The 17,737-nt window shown below is 36.4% G+C and overlaps 2 protein-coding genes across 2 annotated transcripts; one reads left to right on the forward strand and one right to left on the reverse strand.

The window, feature by feature from the left end:
* The first annotated feature begins 718 nt into the window (after window positions 1-718).
* On the forward strand, window positions 719-11,636 carry nudt3b (nudix (nucleoside diphosphate linked moiety X)-type motif 3b). Its single transcript, XM_051897251.1, has 5 exons — window positions 719-1,018; window positions 2,123-2,233; window positions 5,642-5,686; window positions 5,805-5,889; window positions 8,493-11,636. Exons 1-5 carry the CDS (start codon window positions 920-922, stop codon window positions 8,687-8,689), a joined length of 537 nt encoding a protein of 178 aa, XP_051753211.1. The 5' UTR covers window positions 719-919; the 3' UTR covers window positions 8,690-11,636.
* Window positions 11,637-13,023: 1,387 nt separating this feature from the next.
* Window positions 13,024-16,802, reverse strand: rps10 (ribosomal protein S10). Its single transcript, XM_051897805.1, has 6 exons — window positions 16,707-16,802; window positions 15,738-15,887; window positions 13,618-13,792; window positions 13,395-13,472; window positions 13,248-13,303; window positions 13,024-13,102 (listed from the first exon to the last, which is right to left on the reverse strand). Exons 2-6 carry the CDS (start codon window positions 15,885-15,887, stop codon window positions 13,061-13,063), a joined length of 501 nt encoding a protein of 166 aa, XP_051753765.1. The 5' UTR covers window positions 16,707-16,802; the 3' UTR covers window positions 13,024-13,060.
* Window positions 16,803-17,737: the final 935 nt, after the last annotated feature.

The following is a 17,737-nucleotide window of genomic DNA, read 5'->3' on the forward strand; positions in this document are numbered from 1 at the left end:
TATATTAAACATGTTTCAAATATTAGTATAGTCATCATTTATATACACAAAATATATAATCATAGAGTAGTCTGGTAGGCCTTATGTTGCTGTGTTGGTAAAATGGATATATTTTGGGAGAAATATATATATATTTAAAATTATTTTAGGTATTAGATGGATTTATATTTAATGATTATGATGTTTATGATGTTTTATATCCACTTCAATTTAAATACTAAAAGTGCAGAGGTAATGATTATATTTTTGTAAATATACCTATTTTTATAGAGTTTTTATTATTTGTAGCATTTGATTGATCTGTATATTTCGTAATTATTTGTCATTGTTAATGTTGTTTATTTGTATACTTATTGGTTATGATGATTTTGTTTTTTATTATTTTATTGTGAGAGATGTTATACATAGTATGATGTAATGATTTGACGGTATAGAGTCTTAAAATATTCTTAAAATAATTGTTTAAAATAGCAATAATAAATTAAAAATTAATCATATGTATATTCTGTAAAATATTTTAATAAATTTTATTAAATACGATTTATATCAAATTAATATTGTTGTTGTTAATGTTAATATAACAATAATAAATTAATAACAAATAAAAAAAACATTTATAATTAATAACAATATAACGTGTATACAATGAACAGATTACTATGCGCAATTTCATATCCGCAGGCCTTATTCTTTAAAACCTAGAACGCGCCTTTTATCAGTATGCGCTGTGCAAGTTGCGCACATCCCGTAGCGGTTTTGATAATGGCGTCTGTCTCCGAGATGCGCTCGGCTTTGGAAAAATGAAGCGTAGAAGAGTCTATTTTCAGTGATTCACGCGGGGTTTCCATTTCGCGGACTTTGCCTCTCTATCCTCGCGGCAAGTTCAGGTTCCGATCTCAGTCGTGACACCCAGCCCGAGATGATGAAGCTCAAGTCGAACCAAACGCGCACCTATGATGGAGACGGGTACAAGAAGCGGGCCGCCTGCCTGTGCTTCAGGAACGAGACCGAGCAGGAGGTGAGTAAGTGACGGTTGAATGGGCCGCCGGGAGAGCGCGCGATGTTCGCGCCTCTCAACGCGTCAGCTGGCGAATCTCAAACGCTTTGGCAGCGCGTTAGCGGCGTGCTATCAGCGGTTAGCCCGGGACTAGTTAGCAGAGTTGGCCTAGCGTTAAACGACGCGACGAAAAATAATCAATGAAGCTTCACTACGAACGCGCGACTCGGTGACAGCTTGATTGATTCATTGACATTCATCTGATGTGGGATTGTGCTAAATCTCAGTTGAGATAAGACTTTCTTGTGTAGTGGTACTATGGTAACCATGTCCAAAAAAACATGGTAATGCTATTATTTTCCTTGAACACCACTAACAACAAAAGTACCATGGTATTCATGGTATATCCGATGGTAAAATTGATTTGAAATATACCATGGTACTGAAATTCATATGTTCCATGAATATGGCAGGTTTTCCATACTCACAGTACTTCCAAGAATACCATGGTACATCTTATACATACTTTTTTTTGTAAGTATCATCTAATACCATGAATTCTTTATAAACTAAACCACTTTATTCAGTTGTTTTAAAGCATCATTCAAACTGGTAAAATGAGAATTTCCAGTTGTGACAAAAAATAATGCTAACATCTATATATTATACATTTATAAAATGCACGTAAGATCAAATTTGATCCCAAATTCCATGGATTTTATCTTATACAAAAAAGAGAGGAACAAATCAGGATTTAGAAAGGCAAAAACTTGTGAAAATGTTCTTATGTCAGACATTTTTTTTTAAATTGTTCATAGGAACATTTCGGAAAACTGTTGTACGTTCACATTTAGGATCATCCTGCACTACATCTTTACAAATGAGACCCAGATGTTCACAAAAATGCTGAAATTACTTCTATTGTATGAAATATTTACCCAAAAATAGTTAAAATGCTGGTAGATTTTGATCTGACATAAGGGGAACCATCGCTTCTGTTAATGAGCACTGGCCAATGATTATTTCACAATGGCCTATTATTAACTGGCCTGTCCGGTATATTGTTCAGTCACTGACTTTCAGCCCTTCTGATAGACTGATACCTTGTAATATGTGTCCACGCAGGTGTTATTGGTGAGCAGCAGCAGACATCCAGACAAATGGATCGTTCCTGGAGGAGGAATGGAGCCCGAGGAAGAGCCCAGCGTCGCTGCTGCCCGAGAAGTCTGTGAAGAGGTTTGACTTTTATTCAGCACATGCACTTCTCTAGGATTATCATGCACAACATTCTATAAAAGGAAATGAATCATTGAAGTTTCACACACCGTTTGTAGGAGATCTCAGTGATTTCATCATTTTACAGTGTTAGAGCTTTATAGGTTTTTATGGCTAATGTGCATAAAACATAGAATTTCTGACTTAAATGCATACTTGTTTTGTACGATATTTACTTAAAATAGATAAAGCTCAGTAAATTCTTGCTTTAAATCTTGGTGGAATGACTAATAGGCCTGATCATTTTAATATGGCCATATACCAGCTAATTAATTGCCTGACTGATGTATTAGGCCATGTTCAGACTGCCAGCAAAAATCTGAGTTTTTGCACATCCAGATGTTATCCAGATGGGTTTTTGAAAGTGTGGACAGCAACAAAAAAAAAAAAAAAAAAAAGCTTGAAATCGGATTTTTTCCACATATTAGGGCTGTGCAATTGATTGCAATCGTGATTTGAGCACATGCAATTTCTAAATCGCATAAGACTGCAATTTTATTTATTAATTTATTTATATTTTAATTCAGAATATTTTGGATTTAGGAGAGAGGATGTGTCAGAGAGCAAGGTAATTTGCAAGACCTGTGAGATTATTGCAACGAAACGGGGCAATACAACAAACCTGTTCCAGCACTTGAAACAGCGCCATAAAAAACTGTATGATCAATGCATGTCGACAAAGTCCATCGAAACTAACAAAAGCACACCTCAAAGCCAGCTTGAACCAACTGAACATGTATCCATTGTTCAAGCATTTGCAAGCATCACGCCTTATGAGAAAAGATCAAAACGGCATATATATGCAAAGACATGGTGCCTGCGGACATCGTCAGTAAAGACGGCTTCCGAAGACTAATGCAAACACTCGACAAAAGATACCAAAAGATGCCATCTCTGTTTATCAAGCTGTTAATACTATGTTATTTAATTGTGAAATGTTTCGTTATGCACTTCTTGCGCGCTGAATACATTTAGAATGTAGCATATTTGAAAAAGCAAAAACAGTAGCTAAAATTGCAAATAAAATCGCAATTGCAATATTCATTAAAAAAAATCACAATATGATTATTTTGTCCATATTGCACAGCCCCACCACATATAGAGGTGGTTTGAAATGGGATTCCAATCAGATTTTTACAGATGCGTCTCAGTATAGACACTCCGGCTGCTCAAATTGCATTTCAGACTGTCTTTTGCGTCACTCTTAACACGACACACAATGATAATGTCAAAACTGGTGACGAAAATGCCGGAAGTATTTATATAGTGTTCAAATAGTATGTCCGAAGATTTCGGCATTTTCCTGTGCGACGGAGGGGCTCTGCACTGAAACTTGACAGGGCGCTTATTTGGAGAGCAATAGGGCTGCACGATTATTTGAAATTAACCCTAAATCGTGCTTAAACCGTTTGGCTTAGTGCGATTATGAAATTGCAACGGTTGCAATTATTTTATTTTCATGCACAGCTTGTCAGTGAAGCACGGCTCTGTGATCAGTAGTAAATGCTGCTCCATCTGAAAGCACTGCGAGTTTGAGTCGCTTATAACGTGCATTTGATAAAGCAACATGCGTTAAACATCTTTCCAGACATGAGAAGCTTTTATGAACCTCTTTTCGAACAAAAAAACAACATTTAATAACATGTTTTTACTCCAAACTCACTTCATGTTCGTTGAGTCTTTGAAATAACATCCTTCTATGAGATGATGTGGCTTCTTACACAGAAGAAGGCACACAACAAATCATTTCATAGTATTCTATACAGTGATAAAGGCTATGTCGATTAGTATTGCATTATAAATATACTTTATTATCATGAAAATACCTAAGACGAACTCTGATAAAAAATATATTGTCGTAGTCGTGTGTTTATTAAACATGTTTAATCATTCAAAGCGTTTCAAACTTCTGTTTATTCAGCTACAGCGATAGCCTGATGCCCACAGAGATTTCCTGCATTTTCTTTCTTCTGCGGGGCATATTTGGAGTTTCTGCGTGAGAGCGCCCTCTGGCTTTCAGATGGAGCAGTATTTAGCTGTGCTTCACTGACAAGCTGCGCATTAAAAAAAATCGCAGCCAGTTGCGGTTTAATTTTGATTAATCGTGAGCGAGATGATGCACCTCCATTTTTCCTGCATCCATTTTGAAAGCCACTTGCAATTAATAGTGCAGGACAGTCTGCCTGAAAAGATCTGATTTGAGGGAAAAAAACGATTTGGCTACAGTCTGAGCATAGCCTTCATAGTCAATCATTATTCTAACAATAACTGTAGTAACTCTGATGTTTAGGCATAAATTTTTTTCTTGAGCCATTGTTCAAAGATGGAAACTCTAGGTTTTCTCTCTGCTGACACTTAACCTATGGGGTTTCTCATAAAGAGAAGTGATAATGTTCCATCAGCTGAGATCCGCCACACTCTCTTTCTTTCGCTGGCCACCTGACAGACAGCGAACATGCTGCTCATTCTGCCGTGACGATCGCCTTACAGTTTTAAAGGGCATTACACTCAGATTAAGAGCTGCTCTTCACACCTCGACTGCCAGACAGTAGCCAAGAGTGACCGCGGACTATAAACGTACCATGACACAATGCCATCAGCGTTCAGCGTTGCTAAATACTTTTTATTTAGCAAGAATGCATTAAATTGATCAAAAGTGACAGTAAAGTCATTTATAATGTCACAAAAGATTTATATGATGCTGTTTTGAAAGTATCCTGAAAAAAATGAACCAGGGTTTCCTCAAAATATGAAGCAGCACAACTGTTTTCAACATTGATAATATACTGAAGACTGGCGTAATGATGCTGAAAATTCAGCTTTGATCACAGGAATAAATTACATTTTACAATATATTACAATAGAAAATAGTTATTTTAAATTGTAATAACATTTCACATTATTACAGTTTTTACTGTGTTTGGTGAGCATAAGAGACTTCTTTCAAAAATAGGTAAAAAAAAAATCCCAAACTTTTGACCGGTAGTGTATATTACATTTTAAATTAATGTAATAGTATAATCACTAGTGGTCTCAGACATTTGGACCACCGCTTTATAATCAGGATTAAATTTAGACCATGTTTGACGGCAATCAACTACTCAAGTTGAGGTCAACCACCATGTTGTGTACATGACATTTGGCCTAAAGAGCGTCATGATGGATCGCTATCACTCAGGACGGGTGTAGACTGTCACTGACTGAAGAAGGCCTTCATGTTCCTACTTGAGTTCACCACTACATCAAAACAAACTGTCTTTTCTTGACCTCTGAAAACATATCAGCTGTCAGATTCCCACATACTGTCAGTCAGCAAACTGAAGAACCTCACATTATAATGACTGTCTCTTAAAATTCTTTGTTTTATAGGCTGGTGTCAAGGGCACTTTAGGAAGACTAGTAGGAATATTTGAGGTAAGTAGAAGTACTATGAGAAAGCATGGTGTTCTATAAAAGCTGATCAATTATTGTTAAGCATTTAAAATGTTGTGCTGCTTGTCTTAACTATTTTATTGTTTTGTTTTATGCTCAGAATCGAGATAGGAAACACAGAACGTATGTCTACGTTCTCATTGTTACCGAAGTTCTGGAAGATTGGGAGGATTCAGTAAACATTGGTTAGTACTTCTGAATAATACACTATCCTTCAAAAGTTTGGGCTTGGTAAGATTTTTTTTAAATATCACCAAATACACAGTAACACAGTAATATTGTGAAATGTTATTACAATTTAAAATAACTGGTTTTTATTAGAATATATTGTAAAATGTAATTTATTCCTGTGATGTAAAGCTGAATTTTCAGCATCATTACTCCAGTCTCCAGTGTCACATGATCCTTCAGAAATCATTCTAATATGATGATTTGCTGCTCAAGAAACATTTATGATTATTATCAATGTTAAAAGCAGCTGTGCTGCTTCATATTTTTGTAGAAACTGATACAATTTTTTTTCAGGATTCTTTGATGAATAGAAAGTTCAAAAGAACAGCATTTAATTGAAATATAAATCTTTTGTGACATTATAAATGTCTTTACTGTCACCTTTGATCAATTTAATGCATTCTTGCTAAATAAAAGTATTCATTTCTTTAAAAAAAAATTTGAACGGTACATCTAGAGTCAGCCTCAATGACACTTACATGCATATTATTTGCCGGTTAAAGGTCAGTAATCTAGTAGAATAATCAGCCTGAGTAAACTAAGAAATGCATGTTCTTTTCCTGTTATTCCTCTGTGGAAATACTGGAGATGTTTGCATTTGTTTCTCATAGCACCCAGAAGTGTGTGTGTGTGTGTGTGTATGTATGTATGTATGTATGTATGTATGTGAAGGAATATTTCTATACATTGTATATAATGAATAAAGTGTGCACATGACACATAATTCAGATTAACACCGTCATGTGGCAGTGTTTAAGCAACATTTACATCATGTACACTATATTGCCAAAAGTTTTGGGACGCCTGCCTTTATGTGCACATGAACTTTAATAACATCCCATTCTTAATCTGTAGGGTTCAATATGGAGTTGGCCCACCCTTTGCAGCTATAACAGCTTCAACTCTTCTGGGAAGGCTTTCCACAAGGTGTAGGAGTGTGTTTATAGGAATTTTTGACCATTCTTCTAGAAGCGCATTTGTGAGGTCAGGCAGTGATGTTGGAGAGAAAGCCTGGCTCGCAATCTCCGCTCTAATTCATCCCAAAGGTGTTCTATCGGGTTGAGGTCAGGCCAGTCAAGTTCCTCTACACCAAACTCGCTCATCCATGTCTTTCTGGACCTTTCTGTGTCCACTGGTGCGCAGTCATGTTGGAACAGGAAGGGGCCATCCCCAAACTGTTCCCACAAAGTTGGGAGCATGAAATTGTCCAAAATGTCTTGGTATGCTGAAGCATTAAGAGTTCCTTTCACTGGAACTAAGGGGCCAAGCCCAACCCCTGAAAAACAACCCCACACCATAATCCCCCCTCCACCAAACTTTACACTTGGCACAATGCAGTCAGGCAAGTACCGTTCTCCTGGCAACCGCCAAACCCAGACTCATCCATCGGATTGCCAGACAGAGAAGCGTGATTCGTCACTCCAGAGAACACGTCTCCACTGCTCTAGAGTCCAGTGGTGGTGTGCTTTACACCACTGCATCCCACACTTTGCATTGCACTTGATGTAAGGCTTGGATGCAGCTGCTCGGCCATGGAAACCCATTCCATGAAGCTCTCTGCACACTGTTCTTGAGCGTGGCCTACCACTTTGTGGCTGAGTTGCTGTTGTTCCCAATTGCTTCCACTTTGTTATGATACCACTAACAGTTGACTGTGGAATATTTAGTAGTGAGGAAATTTCACGAATGGACTTCTTGCACAGGTGGCATCCTATCACGGTACCACGCTTGAATTCACTGAGCTCCTGAGAGTGACCCATTCTTTCACAAATGTTTGTAGAAGCAGTCTGCATGCCTAGGTGCTTGATTTTATACACCTGTGGCCATGGAAGTGATTGGAACACCTGAATTCAGTGATTTGTTGGGGTGTCCCAATACTTGTGGAAATATAGTGTATATCTCAAATAAGACCCAATTCTAATTAAAGGGATAGTTCACCCAAAAATGAAAATTCTGGCATTAATTACTCACCCTCGTGTCGTTCTAAACCCGTAAGACCTTCGTTCATCTTCAATTTTATGAATCGACACATCACGACGCATGCATGTTGTGTTGATACGAGAGCAGGCGCATTGGAGATTAATATTTTGTTAATAAAGTGGTAAATTATTTTTTTTTTTTTTCACAAACAAAGCACTTGCGTCGCTTCATAAAATTGAGGTTAAACCACTGGAGTCACATGGATTACTTTAATGATGTCTTTACTACCTTTCTGGACCTTGAAAGTGGTAGTTGCGTAGGCTGTCAATGAAGGGACAGAAAGCTCTCATATTTCCTTAAAAAGATCTTCATTTGTGTTCTGAAGATGAATGAAGGTCTTACGGGTGTGGAACGACATGAGGGTGAGTAATTAATGACAGAATTTTCATTTTTGAGTGAACTAACCCTTTAATATCAGAATATTCTTATGAGTGCCACTGTGGGATGTGCAAGTGTGTAAAACCTTAAAAGGTCCTAAAATCAAAAGTTTGTGATTGACTCACACACAGTTGCATTGTGCTGACTAACATCAACCCGTTTGTGTCATAACACCTGTTTGTCTTTTTTGTTTTGACAGGGAGAAAACGGGAATGGTTCAAAATTGACGATGCCATAGAAGTATTGCAGTGTCACAAACCAGTACAGGCCACTTACTTCACGGCTCTACAGGAAGGCTGTCTGAACAGTAACGGGACGCCCCTGGTGGCAACGATAGGCGGAGATATGTCGCCCACCTACAGCATTAATCAGAGCTCCGTCTCTGATATCAGATAACTAATGCAAAACACAGACACTCCGGATGCTTCCACCACTCTTGCTCTTACTTTCATTATTCTGTTCTTATTTGGATTCTTTTTCTTTAAAAAAAAAAGACACAAAAACAACGGTTTGCCAAGGCTTTTTGAGCTCCAAGAAGGTGGCAAAGGAGTGTTGGTTGAATATTCAAAACGATGTTTTGTAAATGTAATACTTTTGCTTTTCCCTGTTTAATTCTCCTTTCATGCGGACTGTTGAATGAAACCCATGACCCACGTCCTTTTAGCGGCCCAAGTGTGTGATTAAACGAATGCAAGAACTACTTTTTACTGTTGTGATGTAAAAATATACACATGGTGCGTCAGCATGTGGCTTTCAGTATTTTTACACTTTGGATTTCCTCTGCGTGTGTATGTGTGAACGAGTTTTTCATTGGTTCTATTTCCGCTGTTGTGAGGGAAAGCGTTTAGTCGTGTGAATGGTGGAACTGTGAGAACTTGATAGTTTTGCATGAACACTGGTATTTATTTGTCTAATGAGTTTGTGTGATGCGATGAATGTTTAACCTGTACTTCGTGTTAAATTGTTGCTCTTAACTTAACCATTTTTTTTTGTCTTGCCATCTTGTAAATAACTTATGGGCCTCCAAAAAACACATTTAATTTATTCTAGTACCTGATTAGACTGGAGCGTAATTCTACAAGCGCACACTTTTTAATTCAGAACATTTTTTTCCAAATAGCTGATGTTTGAAGGACTTTGAATTTAATATTGTAAAATCTACAATGAATCCTGTGTGTAATTTTGTGCCACTAGCAGCACCAATTAATTGCAACTGAATTGTTCGGACATTATTTTTGCAGTTCTGTTTGGTGATGCAGAAACGAACACTTCCCCTAAGCGAACTGTGATATAATGGCGGTATGATTTTGTGCTGTTAGGGTTATCTGTAGCACTTTTTAAAGTCAGCATGGAAACAAAATTTACTTTTTAATACACTTGCCTGGTTTCATCAGTGCACCATATTGTGCCGGCACAATTTGACTGCAAACCCATTCTGGTATGAATTATGAAACGCTTTTCATGATCTAATCACTTCCAGATTTATTTTATTCCTCGCCATATGTAAGTAAAATGGGTTGTGCATACAATGTTGACTTCAAGAAGTGCCACAGTAGATAGAATGGCCAATGAAATCGAGTAGCTTGGAAATCCTACACAAGAAGATACTTCAATTTTCAATGCAATTTGGCAATCTCAAATCTCTGTGAACCACATCTTTTTACTTTTTTTAATGTGCTTAATGTATTATTGAGCATGACTAATTTCAGTTCATGTTATTCCATGTGGAAAAAAAATGCCATCAAGAATGAGCAATTGATCTTCTGAAAAAATTAAGCCATTTTTCTTTTCTTATGGAATATACTGTTTCGCTCTGAAATACATCACATTAAGGAAGTAAAACGGTTTTATGTTCATTTTAGCTATTAGCAGATGTTTACATTTTGTTAATACCGTAACGGCTCTCAGATGACACCTAAAGAGCTATTTGAATGAAGATGTTTATATAGTTTATTATTTTTAGTTTAATTCAATGTGCATACATACAAAACTAGCTCTAGTGTGCACTAGCAGCGTACATACAAGACACATTTCACATCATGTTTTTGAGGGCACTTTTGACAGATCTTCAGTAGACCCCTGAAATTGTTTAATTTTCTATTAGTAGATTTGGCCATTTAATATTATTGTGACAACAATTGTTTTCTGGCCTTTATCTTGGATTTTGAGATTTTTGGTGGTTTAAACCTCCTTTAGAAGTGACCACATCTTCATCTACAACTTATTAACTGCTTAACATCGCGAGATTTTGATCAACATGCACAGATTGTTTTAGTATATAAAAAAAGTTTTAACATCTTCTCTTCTTTTGAAATGCCGCTCTGTAAAGTGCTTGGAAAGCAGCGGATGGTAAAATACTGTGAATCTTGAGCCACTGTAGTTAGAAAGATGTTTTGGTGTCTTTTCATTGCTCTTGTACAGATAAAAGGCAAAACGTCAAATTTCGAGTGCTTGTAATTGCGATGTATAGATATGGTAAACGTTAGGCTGGGAGTTTTATTTCCTCGAGACTGAACTGCATCGTTTCGCTCCTCTAGGAGTTTTAAGTGCATTTATGATGCAAGGTCCTTATTAAGTACATTTCTGATTTAAGATTTCATCTTTGTATTGTTAGTCTGACTGCAAAGTGAGTAATGAACCCAAGATTTAACAAGTGAATGAACATACATTTCTCAATGATTTACATTTACATGCCTTTGATATCTATCAACACTAATGTCATCGATTTTGCAGCTGATTGCAAGTCTTTCTCTTTCACTTTTAGTGTAGCATGTATTACTTAATCTGGACTGTTTTTTGATTGATATATGTGATGATGGCCATACTAATGTACCCCTCGTTTTCGACGGCACAACAGCATATAAAAGAACAACTTCTGTATTGAGTGGAAGTGGTCCAAACCACCTTTAGCTGACATCAGTGCTGTGAATGGCCTTCTCTGAGCACACTCATGCTACAAAACAAGGATGAGAGATCTTAACTGCTGCATTTGAAGTACAAAACCATGTGAAATACTCATATCCTTTGAAGAAAATCTCACGGGAAGCACCTTAAATTTGCCCTGCTTGTGACTCTGAATGTAAACTTTAGTAGATTGCATTTTATTTGGCCACATGAATAAAGAGTTCGCACTGGTATACGTGATGTAATTGGTCCAAATGGGATGTTGTAATTATGACTGAAATCTCCCAACGCTTCAAAACAAAAGCTGTGACCATTTTTAGTTCCACAGCTGTACGCTTCACTGGAATATTTTGCTTTTTCATTTTGGGATTGTGAAATCAACCAGTATGAGAATGTAATATAAATGTGCCAACTAATAAACACCAGTATTTCACCTCAAGGTTTCAGTGAATTTGTTTTGTTTCAAAAGTCAAATTTTTAATGGTTTAGCATGCTGCATTTTCCTGATTCATGTAACATTGTTGAAAGTTTTGAAAGGTCACGCTTTAGTGGCAATATGTAAGCTAGAGTAAACTTGTGTAGATAAAAATGTGAACCACTTGCAGAATCTGTGAAAATGTGAATAATTTTAACAAAATGAGAGATCATACAAAATGCATGCTATTTTTTATTTAGTACTGTCCTGAGTGAGATATTTTACAAAATGTTTATAGTCGACAAGAAAAAAATAGCTGAATTTATTAAAATAACCCCGTTCAAAAGTTTGTTACCCATTGGTTAATACTGTGTGTGGTTACCTGGATGATCTACGACTGTTTTTTTGTTGTGTGATGGTTGTTCATGAGTCTCTTGTTTGTTCTGAGCAGTTAAACTGAGCTCTGTTCTTCAGAAAAATCCTCCAGGTCCTGCAGGTTCTTCAGTTTTCAAGGATTTTTTTGCATATTTGAACCCTTTACAACAGTGACTGAATGATTTTGAGATCCGTCTTTTCACACTGAGGACAACTGAGGGACTCAAACACAACTATAAAAAAGGTTCAAACATTCACTGATGCTCCAGAAGGAAACACGATGCGTTAAGAGGCAGGGGGTGAAAACTTTTGAACAGGATGAAGATATCCAAATTTTTCTTATTTTGTTTAAATATCATTTAGTACTGCCCTTCGGAAACAAAGATACTTGCATGTTTCCCGGAAGACAAATTAAGTACAATTTACCTTGATCTTCAAATACAAAAAGGTTTCACTCCCTGGCTCTTAATGCACCAGGTCTTATCTCAAAATCATCATCGCTGTTGTAAAGGCTTCAAATATGCAAAAAAAATCCTTGAAACTGAAGAATCTGCAGGACCTGGAGGATTTTTCTGAAGAACAGAGCTCAATTTAACTGCTCAGAACAAAGGGACTCATGAACAACCATCACAACAAAAAAAACAGTCGTAGATCATCCAGGTAACCACACACAGTATTAAGAACCAATGGTTCACAAACTTTTGAACGGGTTTATTTTAATAAATTTTTTTCTTGTCGACTATAAACATTTTTTGTAAAATCTCTTACTCAGGACAGTACAAAAAAAAAAGAAAAAAAAAAAAAAAAAGCATTTTGTATGATTTCTCTTATTTTGTTAAAATTATTCACATTTTCAGATTCTGCAAGTGGTTCTCATACTTTTTCTTGCAACTGTATATATATTTTAACTAACAGGTTCTTTCCAGGAAAATGGGTCAAAAACACAAAGCAGGTAAGGAAATTAAACCATCATATATCACACTGAATGCATTCACAGTTACCAGCAACCAATATATGAATGAGTCGGACACAAAAGTACTTTTGAAACTTTATTGTACAGATAATGTGGAAAATCACTGTGGTTGCTGTCCTCGGCCACGGCCAAAACCACCTCTCTGAAAAAACAAACAAAATGGAGCACATGCCAAAAGTGAGCGTCACCATTTCCATTTCCCAGTTGGATTATTCAAGCTTGCATTTTTGTAATCTAGTCACACACTGAAATTGCATTTTAAATAGTATTTAAACAGCAGTACTTACAAACTGGAATTCTGTGGCTGCACCTGCACCAGCCTCACCCTTCTTATCAGCAACGGCTGTAGGACAAACAGTTTTAGTTTAACAACGCTGCACAGAGGCCACAGCTAATGATTATGCTGATGTCAACAGTATGTATTGTGTACGTACGTGGAGCTGCAGACCGCCTGTAAGCATCTCTGTCTCCCTCACCACGGGCCAGACGAGCCGGTCTCTCTCCCTCAAGACCTGAAAAACACCACGTTTGATTTAGCAAGGTCTTTGAAATGGACTTGAAATGGACAAGTTCATGGGTTTGGAACATCATGAAGGTGAAAAATAAAAAGCATTTCAAATTGAAACTGGTTAAGTGAGGAAAAGATGACCATCTTACCCTTGGGACGGGGTCTGGCGGTCTCTGGGCGGGTTTGGCGGCGGAGGGTGGCGGGCACGATCTCCGGGGGCAGGTGGAGGAAGTCCCGCAGGTACTGGATGCCCTCATTGGTCAGGTACCAGTAGAAGTGGCGCCAAGCAAACTGCTCTTTCACGTACCCACATGACTTCAGAGACTGGGAAGGCAAAAGTATTTCAGTATACTATGGCTGCAACAACTAATCGATAATAAATTGATAATGAAAATCATAGGACAACGTATGTCATTATTCGCATCTGCCCACCGTGCACAGAAAACTCCAAATTACAGCACTAAACGCATTATGTACAAAATGCATCTAAAAATAGTGGAGGAAACAGTCAGCTGCTGCGGGAAAGGTACGTGATCCAAGCTGCCCAAAACATGAGAATTCTTTAAGCTTCAAGCTAATGCATTAGTGTAATGTTGTGACATGGCTTTCCCTGTCATACGCTTTGACAGATGCACGTGCTGTTTAATGTGTGATGTTTCCTCAGCGCAAAACTTTCATTTTACGGTTATATCCTTATCTGTAAATGTTACAAACTTTACTGAATAAGCACCAGCGCATCTGCGTGTCGAACAGACGGGACGCATTAGGGAGGGAGACAATTAATATTCAGCACATAAATATTAATTTTGCTGAAATATCTGTTGTTGGATGTTAAATTTAGCTTTAAAAGTCAACATGTATTTTATGAGAGTGGTAACTATAATGGGATAATTGTGTGTAATTGACGTTTCTTACATTTACAGGATAAAGAAATTACAGTAAGAGTGAATGTGTTCCTGCAGAATATTCCTCTTATCTTTTAACACTGAGTTTGTGTTTGTTTTTCTTTATTATCTTCATTTTTAATGTAGGGATTTAAAATGCTTTATAGCTCTTTTGCATATATTAGAGATGCACCGATACTAAATTTCTCTGCCGATTATTCAGAATGAAATCGACCGATAGTTTGGTTTTTCTTAAGAAAAAAAAAAAAAAAAAAAAAAAAGAAAAAACTCTCCCAAATAATGTTGCAAACTATACAGGGAACCCTCTCATCTGGTACACTACAATATTAGAGGTTACAATTAACGGCAGAGGTATTATATTCAGCTGCTGTTTATTTTCAGATATAATTATACTCAAAAACTGAAATGTATAAAACTTAGTATCACATAAGGTAGTTTTCATAAGCACTTGTCTTCATGGCAAATTTGCACAAACATATAATTAACAGTAAATAAGCTCCTCTCGTGTTTTTTTATATATATATATATAGCTAAGGATCTGTGAACATTGGAAAACATTCCTGAGGCAAAAGTGACGTGACACTGTTCACAAGCTGTTTTATTGACGTCTTTCCCAGTTGAAACACAAATAGAGTACATGAGACATGATGCATTCTTGTAAATTGTACTATATATTTCAACATACCTGTTTTTCGAGATATAACTTGTATTGAAGAGGAAGAAAAGACTCGCGCTCTGCGCTGCCGCCTGAACTGAGGCATTACAGCGATCTGACACGCCACATTTAAGAGCGTCAAACGGCATTTATTGTTTGAATTTCATGATAAAATGGACAGAATTTGAAAACTGAAACTTTAATTCTTATCACAAGTAATAAAGCATGAATCTTTTTGTGATTATTGGATGGGAGGCGCTACAAATAATATTTGATGTAGGAAAAAAAAAACGCAGACCTGGCAACCCTGGCTTGAACTCCGGGTGATTCATAGGGTCAAAAAGAGCCTGCTTTAACATCACTATTTTTAAACTATTAATGCATTAAAATTCATGCAGTCTGAACACATCTTTCCGCACCCTTTTGATTGACAGGATATAATCGGCCCTGACCATCGGCAGTTTTTAAACAATCGGCCGATACATCGGTACATCTCTAGCGCATATATATGTTTTTATAGCATTCAACTGGCACGTTTGTTTGAAGGACAGCATTGGGCAGGATGTGGAATAGTGTTTTGTCAAAATCCGATTAATCGAAAAAATATCAGCCAACTAATCGATTATCAAAATAATCATTAGCTGCAGCCCTACAATATACATTCATAATGTCATTGATTGATCCATTAATGATGGTCAGAAGGACTCACCTGCATAGCCTTCATCACATGAAGGTTGGGTACGTTCTTGTCGGCGAGCTCTGGATGTTTTGCAAGATGCACATCTTTTTTGGCCACCATGACGCCCTCTTTAAAGAGGAGCTCATAGATAGCAATGCGGTTCTTCTTGGGCATCAACATCTGCAGAGAGAGAAAAAAAAAACAATCATGAGCATGATATGTATTCATACATTTTATGATATTTACATTATGCATTTGGCAGATGTGACTTGCATTGCATTCAATGTATATTTTATCAATTATCATCAGTATATTAATATAGAAACAAACTTAAGCAATTCTAAGAGATTTTTAAGCCAACATTTGAGACCCTAGTTTTACCAAAAACACCACGGTATTCTTTGGCATATCTTACATAACCATTTACATAATATATGACAAACAGTACCATGGTATATTATTCAAAAACACCCTACTATTTCTATCAATTCTATCATCACTAGATCAACGAAACGCCACATACAAGGAAGTACTGCTGTAGTACAGTGATGGTAATATCACACGACTATCATATTGAAGTATCGTATTATGTGCATGTTAGTACCATAGCTAAAAGAAAATATCATAGTAATAGCATGGTACTTTTAGTAACGTTAGACGATGATGTTCATGCTAAACGCCTAAACGTATTCGGCGTATTTCGGCATTTAAAATATTTCTTTTCTGAAACAACAACAATAAATCTTTTATTCAAGGTTATTTTCTTATTTCACGTTACTATTGTGACTTTATACCAGCCGTGAAACACTCTCGCGCCGTACCGTACAAGACAGGAACATATCCTGCCTTATATATAGAATTTCCCCTCTGCATATTTTCTCAAGACTGAGATATACTCATTATAAGGACTTTATTCAAATCGAATTCGCTTGAAACGACACATAAAATAGTAAGATGATGAAGATTTTGAACGGATTTTTGGCTCTTGTTTCGGCCTACCTTTACTCTTGCTGAGAGACCGGAGCCGGAAAGAACGTCATCAGCTGTTCTTCCTGTATTGTTTCGCTGCGCTTTATGCGTCACATGTGCAGCGCGATGCGCCAGCTAGTGAGCTGGAGGTAGTATTAATTTCTCACAAAATCGTATTAAAAATTATAAATAATAAAAATTTATACTAACATTACCGATCAGTAATTTTTAAAAAATGTTTTTGAAAGAAGTCTCTTCTGCTCACCAAGGCTGCATTTATTTGATCAAAAATACAGTAAAAACAGTAATATTGTGAAATATTATTGCAATTTACAATATCTGTTTTCTATGTGAATATATTGTAAAATGTAATTTATTCCTGTGATTCAAAGCTGAATTTTCAGCATCATTACTCCAGTCTTCAGTGTCACATGATCTTCAGAAATCATTCTAATATGCTGATTTGCTGCTCAAGAAACATTTCTGATTATTATCAATATTGAAAACAGTTTTTTGATGAATAGAAAATTAAAAAGAATAGCATATCTGAAATAGAAAGCTTTTGTAATATTATACACTACCATTCAAATGTTTGGGGTCAGTAAGAATTTATTTTTTGACAGAAATTAATAATTTTATTCAGCAAGGATTCATTAAATTGGTCAAAGGTGACAGTAAAAACATTTATAATGTTACAAAAGCTTTCCATTTCAGATCAATGCTTTCTATTCATCAAAGAATCCTGAAAAAGATGTTTTCAACATTGATAATAATCAGAAATGTTTCTTGAGCAGCAAATCATCATATTAGAATAATTTCTGAAGGATCATGTGACACTGAAGACTGAAGTAATGATGCTGAAAACTCAGATTTGATCACAGGACTAAATTATATATTAAAGTATATTCAAATAGAAAACAGTTTTTTTTAAATTGTAATAATATTTCACAATATTACTGTTTTACTGTATTTTGGATCAAATAAATGCAGCCTTGGTGAGCAGAAGAGACTTCTTTTAAAAACATTTAAAAATCTTACAGATTTCTAAAACTTTTGAACGG

The sequence above is a fragment of the Ctenopharyngodon idella genome, chromosome 6 (genome assembly GCF_019924925.1).
Source record: "Ctenopharyngodon idella isolate HZGC_01 chromosome 6, HZGC01, whole genome shotgun sequence".
NCBI lineage: Eukaryota > Metazoa > Chordata > Actinopteri > Cypriniformes > Xenocyprididae > Ctenopharyngodon > Ctenopharyngodon idella.

What these genes read in the sequence shown, in the direction of transcription:
- nudt3b (XM_051897251.1), top strand. Translation starts at nt 920, where the DNA reads ATGATGAAGCTCAAGTCGAACCAAACGCGCACCTATGATGGAGACGGG. An exon ending in GGAACGAGACCGAGCAGGAG is followed by an intron (nt 1,019 to 2,122) that starts GTGAGTAAGTGA and finishes GTGTCCACGCAG; the next exon opens with GTGTTATTGGTGAGCAGCAG. An exon ending in GGAGGATTCAGTAAACATTG is followed by an intron (nt 5,890 to 8,492) that starts GTTAGTACTTCT and finishes TTGTTTTGACAG; the next exon opens with GGAGAAAACGGGAATGGTTC.
- rps10 (XM_051897805.1), bottom strand. Translation starts at nt 15,887, where the DNA reads ATGTTGATGCCCAAGAAGAACCGCATTGCTATCTATGAGCTCCTCTTT. An exon ending in ATGTGATGAAGGCTATGCAG is followed by an intron (nt 13,793 to 15,737) that starts GTGAGTCCTTCT and finishes TTGCCTTCCCAG; the next exon opens with TCTCTGAAGTCATGTGGGTA. An exon ending in CGCCAGACCCCGTCCCAAGG is followed by an intron (nt 13,473 to 13,617) that starts GTAAGATGGTCA and finishes GGTGTTTTTCAG; the next exon opens with GTCTTGAGGGAGAGAGACCG.